The following is a 14,119-nucleotide window of genomic DNA, read 5'->3' on the forward strand; positions in this document are numbered from 1 at the left end:
CCCGGCTCTAAAGGCACACAATTCTAAACTGGCTGTAGGAGGGGCAAAGTGGGGAGGAGCCAGCACACACCATCACTGAGAAATTCAAAGTGCACCGGCTCCATAGGACTCCATCTATACCCCACAGTAAACCTTTCCACCAGTATCCCTATGGAGGACAGAGAAAATAAGATTTTAAACCTACCGGTAAATCTTTTTCTCCTAGGATGCTGGGGACTCCGTAAGGACCATGGGGTATAGACGGGCTCCGCAGGAGACATGGGCACTCTAAAGACTTTAGATGGGTGTGCACTGGCTCCTCCCTCTATGCCCCTCCTCCAGACCTCAGTTAAAGAACTGTGCCCAGAGGAGACGGACAGTACGAGGAAACAATTTTTGTTAATCTAAGGGCAAGATACATACCAGCCCACACCATCCACACCGTACAATATGGAATATACCAAACCAGTTAACAGTATTATGAAACAAAACAGCATCAGCCAGAGACTGATCAAAACTGTAACATAACCCTTATGTAATCAATAACTATATACAAGCCTTGCAGAATTTAGTCCGCACTGGGACGGGCGCCCAGCATCCTCTACAGACTAGGAGAAAAAGATTTACCGGTAGGTTTAAAATCTTATTTTCTCTTACGTCCTTGAGGATGCTGGGGACTCCGTAAGGACCATGGGGATTATACCAAAGCTCCAGACCGGGCGGGAGAGTGCGGTTGACTCTGCAGCACCAATTGAGCAAACATGAGGTCCTCATCAGCCAAGGTATCAAACTTATAGAATTTACCAAAAGTGTTTGAACCCGACCAAGTAGCTGCTCGGCAAAGTTGTAATGCCGAGACACCTCGGGCAGCCGCCCAAGAAGAACCCACCTTCCTAGTGGAATGGGCCTTTACCGAATTTGGTACCGGCAATCCAGCCATAGAATGAGCCTGCTGAATCGTGTTACAGATCCAGCGGGCAATAGTCTGCTTAGAAGCAGGAGCGGCAACCTTGTTGGCTGCATACAGGACAAACAGTGCCTCTGTTTTCCTAACCCGAGCCATCCTGGCTACATAAACTTTTAAGGCCCTGACTATATCAAGAGACTTGGAATCCTCCAAGTCACCCGTAGCCACAGGCACCACAATAGGTTGGTTCATATGAAACGATGAAACCACCTTAGGCAGAAATTGAGGACGAGTCCTCAACTCTGCTCTATCCACATGGAAAATCAGATAGGGGCTTTTGTGAGACAAAGCCTCCAATTCGGACACCCGCCTCGCAGATGCCAAGGCTAACAACATGACCACTTTCCAAGTGAGAAATTTTAACTCAACTGTTTGATGAGGTTCAAAGTCAAACCAGTGTGACTTAAGGAACTGTAACACCACGTTAAGGTCCCATGGCGCCACTGGGGGCACAAAAGGTGGCTAGATGTGCAGCACTCCCTTTACAAAAGTCTAGACTTCTGGGAGAGAAGCCAATTCCTTCTGAAAGAATATTGACAGGGCCGAAATCTGCACCTTAATGGAGCCTAACTTTAGGCCCATATCCACTCCTGTCTGCAGAAAGTGGAGAAAACGGCCCAGATGGAAATCTTCCGTAGCAGCATTTTTGGCTTCACACCAAGATACATATTTCCTCCAGATACGGTGATAATGTTTCGCCGTCACCTCCTTCCTAGCTTTTATCAGAGTAGGGATGACTTCCCCCAGAATACCTTTCCTAGCTAGGATTTGGCGTTCAACCGGCATGCCGTCAAACGTAACCGCGGTAAGTCTTGGAACACGCAGGGCCCCTGCTGCAACAGGTCCTCCCTGGGAGGAAGAGGCCACGGATCTTCTGTAAGCATTTCCTGAAGATCTGAATACCATGTCCTTCGAGGCCAATCCGGAACAATGAGCATTGTCTGGACTCTTTTTCGTCTTATGAATCTCAGTATTTTTGAGATGAGTGGAAGAGGAGGGAAAACCTAGACCGACGGAAACAACCAGGGTGTCACCAGGGCATCTACCACTACAGCCTGAGGGTCCTTTGACCTGGAACAATACCTCCGAAGTTTCTAGTTGAGACGTGACGCCATCATGTCTATTTGAGGATGCCCCCAACGACTTGTTATCTCTGCAAAAACTTCTTGATGAAGACCCCACTCTCCTGGATGGAGATCGTGTCTGCTGAGGAAGTCTGCTTCCCAGTTGTCCACTCCCGGAATGAAGACTGCTGACAGCGCGCTTACGTGATTTTCCGCCCAGCGAAGAATCCTTGTGGCTTCCGCCATTGCCACTCTGCTCCTTGTCCCGCCTTGGCGGTTTACATGAGCCACTGCTGTGACGTTGTCCGATTGAATCAGAACAGGTAGGTCGCGAAGAAGAGTCTCCGCTTGTCGTAGGCCGTTGTATATGGCCCTTAATTCCAGCATGTTGATGCGTAGACAAGCCTCCTGGCTTGACCACAGTCCCTGAAAATTTCTTCCTTGTGTGACTGCTCCCCATCCTCGGAGGCTCGCGTCCGTGGTTACCAGAACCCAGTCTTGAATGCCGAACCTGCGACCCTCTAGAAGGTGAGCACTCTGCAGCCACCACAGGAGAGACACCCTGGCCCTGGGACACAGGCTTATTTTCTGATGTATTTGTAGATGGGACCCCGACCACTTGTCCAGAAGGTCCCACTGAAATGTCCTCGCATGGAACCTGCCGAAGGGGATGGCCTCGTAGGCCGCCACCATCTTTCCCAGTACTTGAGTGCATTGATGAACTGACACTCTTTTTGGCTTTAACAGGTCTCTGACCATGCTCTGGAGTTCCTGGGTTTTTTCCGTTGGGAGAAAAACCCTCTTCTTTTCCGTGTCCAGAATCATGCCTAAAAATGATAGCCGAGTCGTTGGAATTAACTGCTACTTTGGCAGATTTAGGATCCAGCCGTGTTGCTGCAGCACTCTCAGGGAGAGTGACACGCTTTTCAGCAACTGATCTCTCGATCTCGCTTTTATCAGGAGATCGTCCAAGTATGGGATAATTGTGACTCCTTGCCTACGTAGGAGCACCATCATTTCCGCCATTACCTTGGTGAAAATCCTCAGGACCGTGGACAGCCCAAACGGCAACGTCTGAAACTGGTAATGACAGTCCTGTACAGCGAATCTCAGGTACGCCTGATGAGGAGGATAAATGGGGACATGAAGGTATGCATCCTTTATGTCTAGTGATACCATAAAATCCCCCCCTTTCAGGCTGGAGATCACTGCCCGGAGAGATTCCATCTTGAATTTTAACCTTTTTAGATACAGGTTTCGGGATTTTAGATTCAGAATGGGTCTGACCGAGCCATCCGGTTTCGGGACCATAAACAGGGTTGAATAGTACCCTTTCCCCTGTTGTATTAGGGGAACCTTGATAATCACCTGCTGTCGACACAGCTTTTGTATTGCAGCTAAAACTATTTCCCTCTCTGGGGGAGAAGCTGGCAAAGCCGACTTGAAAAATCAGCGAGGAGGCACTTCTTCGAATTCCAGTTTGTAGCCTTGGGATACAATTTCTATCGCCCAAGGATCCAAATCTGACAGAACCCAGACCTGGCTGAAGAGTCGAAGACGTGCCCCCACCGGCGCGGACTCCTGCAGTGGAGCCCCAGCGTCATGCGGTAGATTTTGTAGAAGCCGGGGAGGACTTTTGTTCCTGGGAACTAGCCGTAGCAGGCATTCTTTTCCCTCTACCCTTACCTCTGGCGAGGAAGGAAGAGCCCCGACCACTTCTGGACTTATGCGACCGAAAGGACTGCATCTGATATTGAGGTGTTTTCTTTTGCTGTGGGGGAACATAAGGCAAAAAAGAAGATTTACCCGCGGTAGCTGTGGAAACCAGGTCCGCGAGGCCCTCCCCAAATAAAACCTCACCCTTGTAAGGCAAAGTTTCCATATGTCTCTTTGAATCGGCATCACCCGTCCATTGGCGGGTCCACAGGGCTCGCCTAGCAGAAATTGCCATGGCATTGGCTCTTGAACCCAACAGCCCAACGTCTCTCGCAGCGTCTCTCATATATAACGCTGCGTCTTTAATATGACCCAAGGTCAATAAAATGCTATCCTTATCTAGGGTGTCAATGTCAGATGACAAGTTATCTGCCCATGCTGCTATTGCGCTACATACCCATGCCGACGCTACTGCCGGTCTGAGCAAGGCACCCGTATGTGTATAAATTAATTTTAAGGTAGTCTCCTGTCTGCGATCAGCAGGATCCTTGAGGGCTGCCGTGTCTGGAGACGGTAGCGCCACCTTTTTGGACAAGCGCGTTAAAGCCTTGTCCACTCTGGGCGAGGATTCCTACCGTAACCTGTCCTGTGCGGTGAAAGGATACACCATAAGAATTCTCTTGGGAACCTGCAGTTTCTTGTCCGGAGTTTCCCAAGCTTTTTCAAATAAAGCGTTCAGCTCATGAGATGGGGGAAAGGTTACCTCAGGTTTCTTCTCCTTAAACATGCATACCCTCGTGTCAGGCACCGAGGGGGTCCTCTGTGATATGCAAAACATCTTTTATTGCAATAATCATATAATGAATACTTTTGGCAACCCTTGGGTGTAACCTTGCATCATCGTAGTCGACACTGGAGTCAGAATCCGTGTCGGTATCAGTGTCTGCTACCTGGGACAGGGGACGTTTATGAGAGCCCGAAGGGCCTTGTGACACAGTCAAAGCCATGGATTGACTCCCTGCTTTTTCTCTCCAACCAATCAGGTGTCGGTGTCGCCGACGGAGACACCACAATCATCTGCTCCACCTCCTCCTTAGACGTGCCTTCCGCTTCAGACATGTCGACACACACGTACTGACACCCCCAAACACACTGGGATATACAATTATGGGGACAGCCCCCCAATAAGGCCCTTTGGAGAGACAGAGAGAGAGTATACAAGCACACACCCAGCGCCACTGGACACTGGAATAAAATCCCAGACTGTACAGTGCTCTTTTACAGAATAAATAATACACTGACTGCGCCAATTAAATGTGCCCCCCTCTTTTTTGCCCTCTGTACTTGCTCAGCAGGGGAGAGTCCGGGGAGCAGCTTCTCTGCAGCTTGCTGTGGAGAAAAATGGCGCTGGTTAGTGCTGGAGGATCAAGCTCCGCCCCCTCAACGGCGGGCTTCGGTCCCACTCAAATTCTCTATACTGGCGAGGGTTTTTCAATATACTGCCTCCGCAGTATCTAATATATTAGCCAGTGTCCCTTGAGGTTAATATTGCTGCCCAGGGCGCCCCCCCCTGCGCCCTGCACCCGTACAGTGCCTTCTGTGTGTGTATGTGTGGGAGAAATGGCGCGCAGCGTTACCGCTGCGCCTTATCCTCAGTGAAGATCTGAATTCTTCTGCCGCCTGTGAAGTCTTCTTTCTTCTTATACTCACACGGCTTCTATCTTCCGGCTCTGTGAGGAGGACGGCGGCGCGGCTCCGGGACGAACAGCGAGGACGACACCTGTGTTCCGACCCTCTGGAGCTAATGGTGTCCAGTAGCCTAAGAAGCAGAGCCTATCAGTTAAGTAGGACTGCTTCTCTCCCCTCAGTCCCACGATGCAGGGAGCCTGTTGCCAGCAGTGCTCCCTGAAAATAAAAAAACCTAACAAAAAGTCTTTTCAGAGAAACTCAGTAGAGCTCCCCTGCAGTGCATCCAGTCTCCTCTGGGCACAGGATCTAACTGAGGTCTGGAGGAGGGGCATAGAGGGAGGAGCCAGTGCACACCCATCTAAAGTTTTTAGAGTGCCCATGTCTCCTGCTGAGCCCATCTATACCCCATGGTCCTTACGGAGTCCCCAGCATCCTCTAGGACGTAAGAGAAATGCCGGCTGCCGGGATGCCAACGTTCAGGATACCAACGCCGGAAACCCGAAGCAACCCCGGTGTTCCCACTCGGTTGGTGGATAGACGCCACCAACTGAGTGACAATAAAATGCTTGCCACTGGGCCTGAAGCTTGGTGATTCCACTGCCACTATACTGACAGCTGGCATCCCGTCTGCCGGTATTTCATACCGGATCCCTGTACAGGCGTCCCCTGGGTCCCATGTTGTTTGTGAAGCATAGCTCTACTCTGCTGGCTCCATCAGTCATCTAATCATAGGCTGTGACTGATGTAAAGAAGACATGGCCATCCTGTGAAATCACGCAGGGGCTATTCAGAAGGGGCAGCTTTCAGACAAAACATAATAATACAGATCAGGTAGACAGAAGCCATTGCGGTCTTTATCCCTACGAGCTGCTTCTGTAATAAATTGGATTTAAAAAAAATGAATAAATAAAAATGTAAATATATATATATATATATATATATATATATATAAATAAATAAATCCTAAAATAGCATTACCCTACCTACTCCTTCAAGTACATACCCTAAACTGGTGAGGGTGGAGCTTCAGCCCTCTAAGATTGATGCTACCTTTTAAGTTCCCAGCTGCTGCACCCTCATTTTAACTGGTAGCAGTGTCCCCCAGAACGAATGAATGATAAAAAAAATGTATAATCTTTAACATAGCTCACCAGAGAGAGAGATTTCTTCCTGAGACTGCTTTAGTCGTCTTCTCTCTCTTGCAGACAAAGGGCGATGATCCTTTATAGAAGCAGATTGAAACACAAAGCTGATTGCAATGTCCAGGCAAAAGTTTTAGAAGTCAAACTATGGGGGTAATTCAGAGTTGATCGCAGCAGCAAATTTGTTGTCAGTTGGGCAAAACCATGGGGGTCATTCTGACCCGATCGCATGCTGCAGTTTATCGCAGCGGTGCGATCGGGTCAGAACTGCGCATGCGCCGGCGCAGCAGTGCACCGGCTCATGCCAGACGGCCGAAGGCCGCTACGATCGCCTCTGCCTGATTGACAGGCGTGGCCGGACCGAATGGGGGGCGGACCGCAGTGGCTGCGTGACGTCACACGCAGCCGCTGCGGGCCGGGGAGTGATGAGTAGCTCCCGCCCAGCACGCTAAAGCTGCGCTGGTCGGGAGCTACTCTTGAAGTGCAAAGGCATCGCCGCTGTGCGATGCCTTTGCACTTATGCGGGGCGGCACAGACATGCGGGGCGGGATAGCCCTGTGCTGGGCGTCCCCCCGCATGTCACTGTGAATGATCGTAGCTGCGCTAAATTTAGCACAGCTACGATCATCTTGGAATGACCCCCCCATGTGCACTGCAGGTGTGGCAGATATAACATGTGCAGAGAGAGTTAGAATTGGGTGGGGTGTGTTCAAACTGAAATCTAAATTGCAGTGTAAAAATAAAGCAGCCAGTATTTACCCTGCACAGAAACAAATTAACCCACTCAAATCTAACTCTCTCTGTAAATGTTATATCTGCCACACCTGCAGTGCATATGGGCCCTCATTCCGAGTTGATCACTCGCTGACGTTTTTCGTAGCGCAGCAAACAGGTTACTACTGCGCATGCGTATGCACCGCAACGCGCTGGCGCGTCTTACGAGTACAAAGCAAATCGTTGCTGGGGGATAGGTTTTATGAAGAATCCATTCGCACAGCGGATCGCAAGGAGATTGACAGGAAAAATAGGATTTTGGTTACCTACCGGTAAATCCTTTTCTCGTAGTCCGTAGAGGATGCTGGGGTCCACATTAGTACCAGGGGGTATAGACGGGTCCACCAGAAGCCATTGGCACTTTAAGAGTTTGAGAGTGTGGGCTGGCTCCTCCCTCTATGTCCCTCCTACCAGACTCAGTCTAGAACCTGTGCCCAAGGAGACGGACATCTTCGAGAGAAGGATTTTACACAGATAGTGGCGAGATTCACACCAGCTCACACATACAAGGCACATCAAGCTAACTAGCTTGAAACGCAGCAACCGCTGAAACATTACTTACCTAGTAACAATGCAGTACTCAACTAAAATGAAGTTGTACTGAACCCAATAATGATAGCAGGAAAACGAAGCGCTGGGCGGGCGTCCAGCATCCTCTACGGACTACGAGAAAAGGATTTACCGGTAGGTAACCAAAATCCTATTTTCTCTTACGTCCTAGAGGATGCTGAGGTCCACATTAGTACCACGGGGATGTACCAAAGCTCCCAGAACGGGAGGGAAAGCGCGGAGGCTCCTGCAGAACTGATTGACTAAACTTCAGGTCCTCGGCGGCCAAAGTATCGAACTTGTAGAACTTTGCAAACGTGTTCGACCCAGTCGCTCGGCAAAGCTGTAAAGCAGAGACACCCCGGGCAGCCGCCCAGGAAGAACCCACCTTACGAGTAGGGTGGGCCCTAACAGACGCAGGACACGGCAATCCTGCCGTAGAATACGCATGTTGGATAGTGAACTTGATCCAGCGAGAGATTGTCTGCTTAGAAGCAAGACACCCAAGTTTCTTGGGATCATACAGGACAAACAGAGTCCGAGTTTCTGTGACGAGCAGTCCACCTCACATAGCTTTTCAGAGCCCTTACAGCATCCAAGAACTTTGATGAAACTGAGGAGTCAGTAGCAACTGGCACCACAATAGGTTGGTTGATATGAAATGCTGACACAAACTTCGGTAGAAACTGCTGACGTGTCCAAAGCTCAGCTAAGGCTAACAAGTGACAGCCTTCCACGTGAGAAACTTGACCTCAACCTTCTGTAGAGGCTCAAACCAGTACGACTGGAGGAACTGCAACACCACGCTAACCTTCCCTGCGTCACAAAGGGAAGTTGGATGTGCAGAACTTCCTTCAAAAAAAGTCTGAACCCCAGGGAGGGCAGCCAAATGTTTCTGGAAGAAAATGGATAGGGCCGAAATTTGGACCTTTATGGATCCCCACCTCAGGCCCATATCCACACCTGCTTGCAGGAAGAGGAGAAAACGTCCCAGTTGAAATTCCACTGTAAGAAACTTCTTGGACTCACACCAAGATACATATATTTTCCAAATACGATAGTAATGTTTAGACGTAGCTCCTTTCCAAGCCTGTATCAGGGTAGGAATAACCTTGTTCGGAATGCCCTTCCGAGCTAGTATCTGGCGTTCAACCTCCATGCCATCAAACGCAGCCGCTGTAAGTCTTGATAGGCGAACGGCCCCTGCTGCAGCAGGTCCTCCCGAAGAGGAAGAGGCCTCGGCTCTTCTAGCAGTAGATCCAGAAGATCCGCGTACCAAGATCTTCTTGGCCAGTCTGGAGCAATGAGGATCGCTTGAACCCTTGTTCTCCTTATGAGCTTTAGCACTCTTGGAATGAGTGGAAGTGGTGGAAACACGTACACTGACTGGAAAACCCACGGAGTCACCAGGGCGTCCACTGCCACTGCTTGCGGGTCCCTCGACCTGGAACATCGCCGAAGCTTCTTGTTGAGATGAGAGGCCATCATGTCGATTTGAGGTACACCCCAAAGATCTGTTACCTCCGTGAATACCTCCGGATGGAGTCCCCACTCTCCTGGATGGAGATAGTTTCTGCTGAGGAAGTCCGCTTCCCAGTTTTCTACTCTCGGAATGAAGATTGCTGACAGCGCCAACGCGTGTTTGTCTGCCCAGAGGATGATTCTTGTCAACTCCGACATTGCAGCCCTGTTCTTCGTTCCTCCCTGTCGGTTGATGTAAGCCACTGTCGTTACATTGTCCGACTGCACTTGAATGGCCCGATTTCTCAGAAGATGGTCCGCTTGGAGAAGACCGTTGTAGACGGCTCTTAAGTCTAGAATGTTTATCGGCAGGCCGGCTTCCAGACTTGACTACCTTCCTTGGAAGGTCTCCCCTTGAGTGACTGCGCCCCAGCCTCGGAGACTTGCATCCGTGGTTAGAAGGATCCAGTCCTGAATCCCGAACCTGCGGCCCTCCAGAAGGTGAGGTAGTTGCAACCAGAGGAGTGAAATCCTGGCCTTTGGTGACAGACGTATCCTCTTGTGCATGTGTAGATGAGATCCCGACCACTTGTCCAGGAGATCCAGTTGGAAGGACCGAGCATGAAACCTCTCGTACTGTAGAGCCTCGTAAGAGGCCACCATCTTTCCCAGAAGGCGAATGCACTTGTGAACCGAAACCCGGGCTGGCTTCAGGACATCCCGGACCATTGTTTGTATCACCAACGCATGTGTCGAGGATCATTCTCAGAAAGGACAACCTCCTGGTCAGCTCCAAATGTGATTTTGGAAGATTCAGGATCCAACCGTGTTCCCTGAGCAAGTAGGTCGTGAGAAGGATGGACTGTAACAGCTTCTCCTTGGACGGTGCCTTTATCAACAGATCATCCAGATATGGAATTATGTTCACCCCCTGTCTGCAGAGGAGAACCATCATTTCCGCCATCACCTTGGTGAAAACCCTCTGTGCTGTGGAGAGGCTAAATGGCAGAGCCTGGAACTGATAGTGACAGTCCAACAGTGCGAATCGGAGATAAGCCTGATGTGGCGGCCAAATTGGAATGTGGAGGTACGCATCCTTGATATCCAGGGATACCAGGAATTCCCCCCTCTTCCAGACTTGATATCACTGCCCTTAGAGACTCCATTTTGAACTTGAACTCCTTCAGAAAGGGATTTAGCGATTTTAGGTTCAGAATGGGCCTGACCGAACCATCCGGTTCCGGTACCACGAAAAGGTTTGAATAGTAACCTTTGTTTTGCAGATGAGGAGGGACCGGTACAATAACCTGTGCCTCCACCAACTTCTGGACAGCTGCCTGCAGGACAGCCCGGTCTGCCAGCAAAATCGGTGAGGGAGATCTTGAAATTCCAGCCTGTACCCGTGGGACACGATATCTTGCACCCAGGGATCCAGGCCAGACGACACCCAGACGTGACAGAAAAACCTGACTCTCGCTCCCACCGGCCCCACCTCCAGGGCGTGCAGTCCACCGTCATGCAGAAGACTTCGGCGTACCTGAAGCAGGTTTCTGTTCCTGGGAACCCGCTGCAGCCGGTTTCTTGGATTTGGGCCGGCCTCCCCTAAAGAAGGTGTTGGACGGTCTGGCCTTTCGTGGCTTGGCAGCCCGAAAGTGCTGTGATGCAGTTGAAGAAAAGGGTTTCTTCGGAGCAGGTGCAGCTGAGGGAAGAAAATGTGACTTATCCACCGTAGCCATGGAGATCCACGCATCTAACGCTTCCCCAAAGAGAGTCTGACTCGTGTAGGGTAGGGGCTCCACACTTCTCCTGGATTACGCGTCGGCAGACCACTGTCCCAGCCACAGTCCTCAACGAGCTGAGACAGACATGGAAGAAATTCCTGCAGCCATGGAACCCAGGTCTTTCATGGATTCTACCAGAAATCCTGCCGAATCCTGAATGTTACGCAAAAACAATTCAACATCAGATTTATCCATAGTATCCAAATATTCAAGTAATGTGCCTGACCACTTTAATATAGCTTTGGCAATCCAAGCACTGCCAATAGTGGGACGTAGTATAGCCCCTGAAGCCGAGTACATGGATTTGAGCATATTATCAATTTTACGATCAGCCGACTCTTTCAAGGCGCTGGATCCTGGAACAGGTAAAACCACCTTTTTTGAGAGTCTGGATACAGACGCGTCAACAATGGGCGGGTTTTCCCATTTTGTTTTATCCTCCACAGGGAAAGGAAATGCCACCAGGACCCTTTTAAGGGATCTGGAATTTTTTCTAAGGGTTTTCCCATGCTTTTTCAAAAATAGCATTTAATTATTTTGACGCAGGGAAGGTTAGGGAGGCTTTCTTATTTTCAGTGAAGTAAGCCTCCTCAACCTGCACAGGTGTTGTATCAGTAATATTCAACACATCCCTAATGGCCTCTATCATCAACTGCACCCCTTTTGCAAAAGATGCTGCCCCCCGCAACACATCCCCATCACCGTCCTCAGTGTCAGAATCGGTATCCGTGTCATCTTGCATAATCTGTGCAAGAGCATGTTTTTGGGAATATACAGCGGGGGGGCCCTGAGGTAACAGAACTGAGCCAGACTGCCATAGAGTTCTGTAAAGACCGAGTTGCAGACTCATTCTGTGCAACCCTAGTAGAAATCTGAGAAATCATAGATTTGATAGAGGATAACCTGCTCAGGCTCCCTTGCTGGTATCTGTGCTAAACCAGTGCAATCCTGATTACATGGAATGGGCTCATCCCGAGAGGACATATTCTCTGCAGCATATGACACAGAGTCCCTGGACATAGCTTAATGGAAACCACAGACACTCCACACACACACAGGGGAGGGCAGACAGAGTTTCACCCCCAAGAATGGCAAAAGAGACACAGAGATTGGAGCCAACCCACAACAGCGCTTTTTAGGTAAAGGGAGAACCTCAACCAGCGCTGACTGTGCACCTTAATAGGTTACACAGCCTGTATACAGCCTCCCCCCCTGTCTACAACCCCCTGGTACCATGAGAGATAGCTGGAGTTTTTCTGGAGGGACTTGCTCTTCACTGACAGTGTTGTGCAGGCAGGAAAATGGCGCTGAACGCTACTGGGTCCGCTCTGAGGAGGAGCTCCGCCCCCAAAATGGCACTGTCTTCCCGCTCTTCATAGGATTATACTGGCCTGAGGTATTATGCTGGCAGAGATCCCGGGACCCTGACAGGCTGTGTGACCAGTGTGGGGTGTAGGCGCTGGCTCAGGGCGCCCCTCACAGAGCCGCACTATGTACCGCTGAGCCCCGGAGCGCAGGCAGTACTGCGCTCCATACCCTGTTGCCGCCATCTTCACACCGGCCCCTTGCTTGCTAGGGGGGTTGGGGACTCACTCGCCACCAATCTTCTGGCTCTGTAAGGTGGTGGAGGCATGCTGCTGGGGTGAGCGATCCCCTGTGGCGGGGAACGATCGATCCCCTCAGGATCTCAGTGTCCTGTCAGCGGAGATAGTGGCTCAGACCCCGCAGGGCGGACACTACTCCCCCCCCTTAGTCCCACGAAACAGGGAGGCTGTTGCCAGCAGCCTCCCTGTAGAATAACAAACTCTAAAACAAACTTTTTCTAAAGAAGCTCTGTAGAGCTCCCCTAGCTGTGACCGGCTCCTCCGGGCACATTTTCTAAACTGAGTCTGGTAGGGGGGGCATAGAGGGAGGAACCAGCCCACACTCTCAAACTCTTAAAGTGCCAATGGCTCCTGGTGGACCCGTCTATACCCCATGGTACTAACATGGACCCCAGCATTCTCTAGGATGTAAGAGAAAGGGCGTTTGTGGGTGGCAACTGACCGTTTTCAGGGAGTGGTTGGAAAAACGCAGGCTTATCCAAGCATTTGCAGGGCGGGTGTCCGACGTCAATTCCGAGACCAAAAAGACTGAAGTGATCGCAAGGGCTGAGTATGTCCGGAGCTACTCAGAAACTGCACAAAACTTTTTCGTCCCGCTCGGCTGCACACGCGTTTGCACACTTGCAAAGCGAAAATATACTCCCCCGTGGGCGGCGACTATGTGTTTGCACGGCTGCTAAAAGTAGCTAGCGAGCGATCAACTCGGAATGAGGCCAATGGTTGTGCCCAACTGCTAACAAATTTGCTGCTGCGATCACCTCTGAATTACCCCCTATATCCAATAGCTGGCAACAAGCTAAAACCAATGACAATATACACAATTAGAATGAAGGGTCCATCAAGAAAATCGCAAATGTTGCATCTTGTTTTGAAATGATCAAAACGCTTCATTAAAAGGGATAAATAAAAATGTGTTTTGTAAATATAATCCCTATTCTCTCTCTACGTGTTTGTCTCCTTCAGAAGGTCCTCCACCTACAGTCAACGCATCCCCACCACACCATGTAACACATCCAATGTCATCAGGCTTGAACATAATAGTGGGAGTTACTTTTATGTTGGATTCCGATGATTTAGCTCCTTTTTTGTACCAATGTTTTTATGTGCTCCAAACTCTAAGTACCAGTTTGCTTAAAGGGGGTCATTCTGACCCGTTCGCTCCATGCTGTTTATCGCAGCCGAGCGAACGGGTCTCTACTGCGCATGTGTGGGGCCGTAGTGCGCTGGCGCATGCCAGACGGCCAAAGGACGTAGCAGGGCTGCGATCGCCTATGCCTGATTGACAGGCAGAGGCGGTCGCTGGGCGGGAGGGGGCGAAACGGCAGTGTTTAGCCGCAGGTTCGTAGGCGCGGTCCGGCCAACACAGGCGTGGTCGGACCGAACGGGGGGCGGGCCGCAGCGGCTGCATGATGCCACACGCAGCCGCTGCAGGCCGGGGAGCGAGGAGTAGGTC

The 14,119-nt window shown here is 50.5% G+C and overlaps 1 protein-coding gene across 1 annotated transcript in view; it reads right to left on the reverse strand.

Annotated features, from left to right (window-relative positions):
- Window positions 1-14,119, reverse strand: part of NEK4 (NIMA related kinase 4) — a 171,422-nt gene that overhangs the window by 69,707 nt on the left and 87,596 nt on the right. The window contains exon 11 of the mRNA XM_063940618.1: window positions 6,507-6,576. Within this exon, the coding sequence (XP_063796688.1) occupies window positions 6,507-6,576 (70 nt within the window). The remainder of the gene's footprint in view (window positions 1-6,506; window positions 6,577-14,119) is intronic.

Source organism: Pseudophryne corroboree, chromosome 9, assembly GCF_028390025.1.
Source record: "Pseudophryne corroboree isolate aPseCor3 chromosome 9, aPseCor3.hap2, whole genome shotgun sequence".
NCBI classification, from domain to species: domain Eukaryota; kingdom Metazoa; phylum Chordata; class Amphibia; order Anura; family Myobatrachidae; genus Pseudophryne; species Pseudophryne corroboree.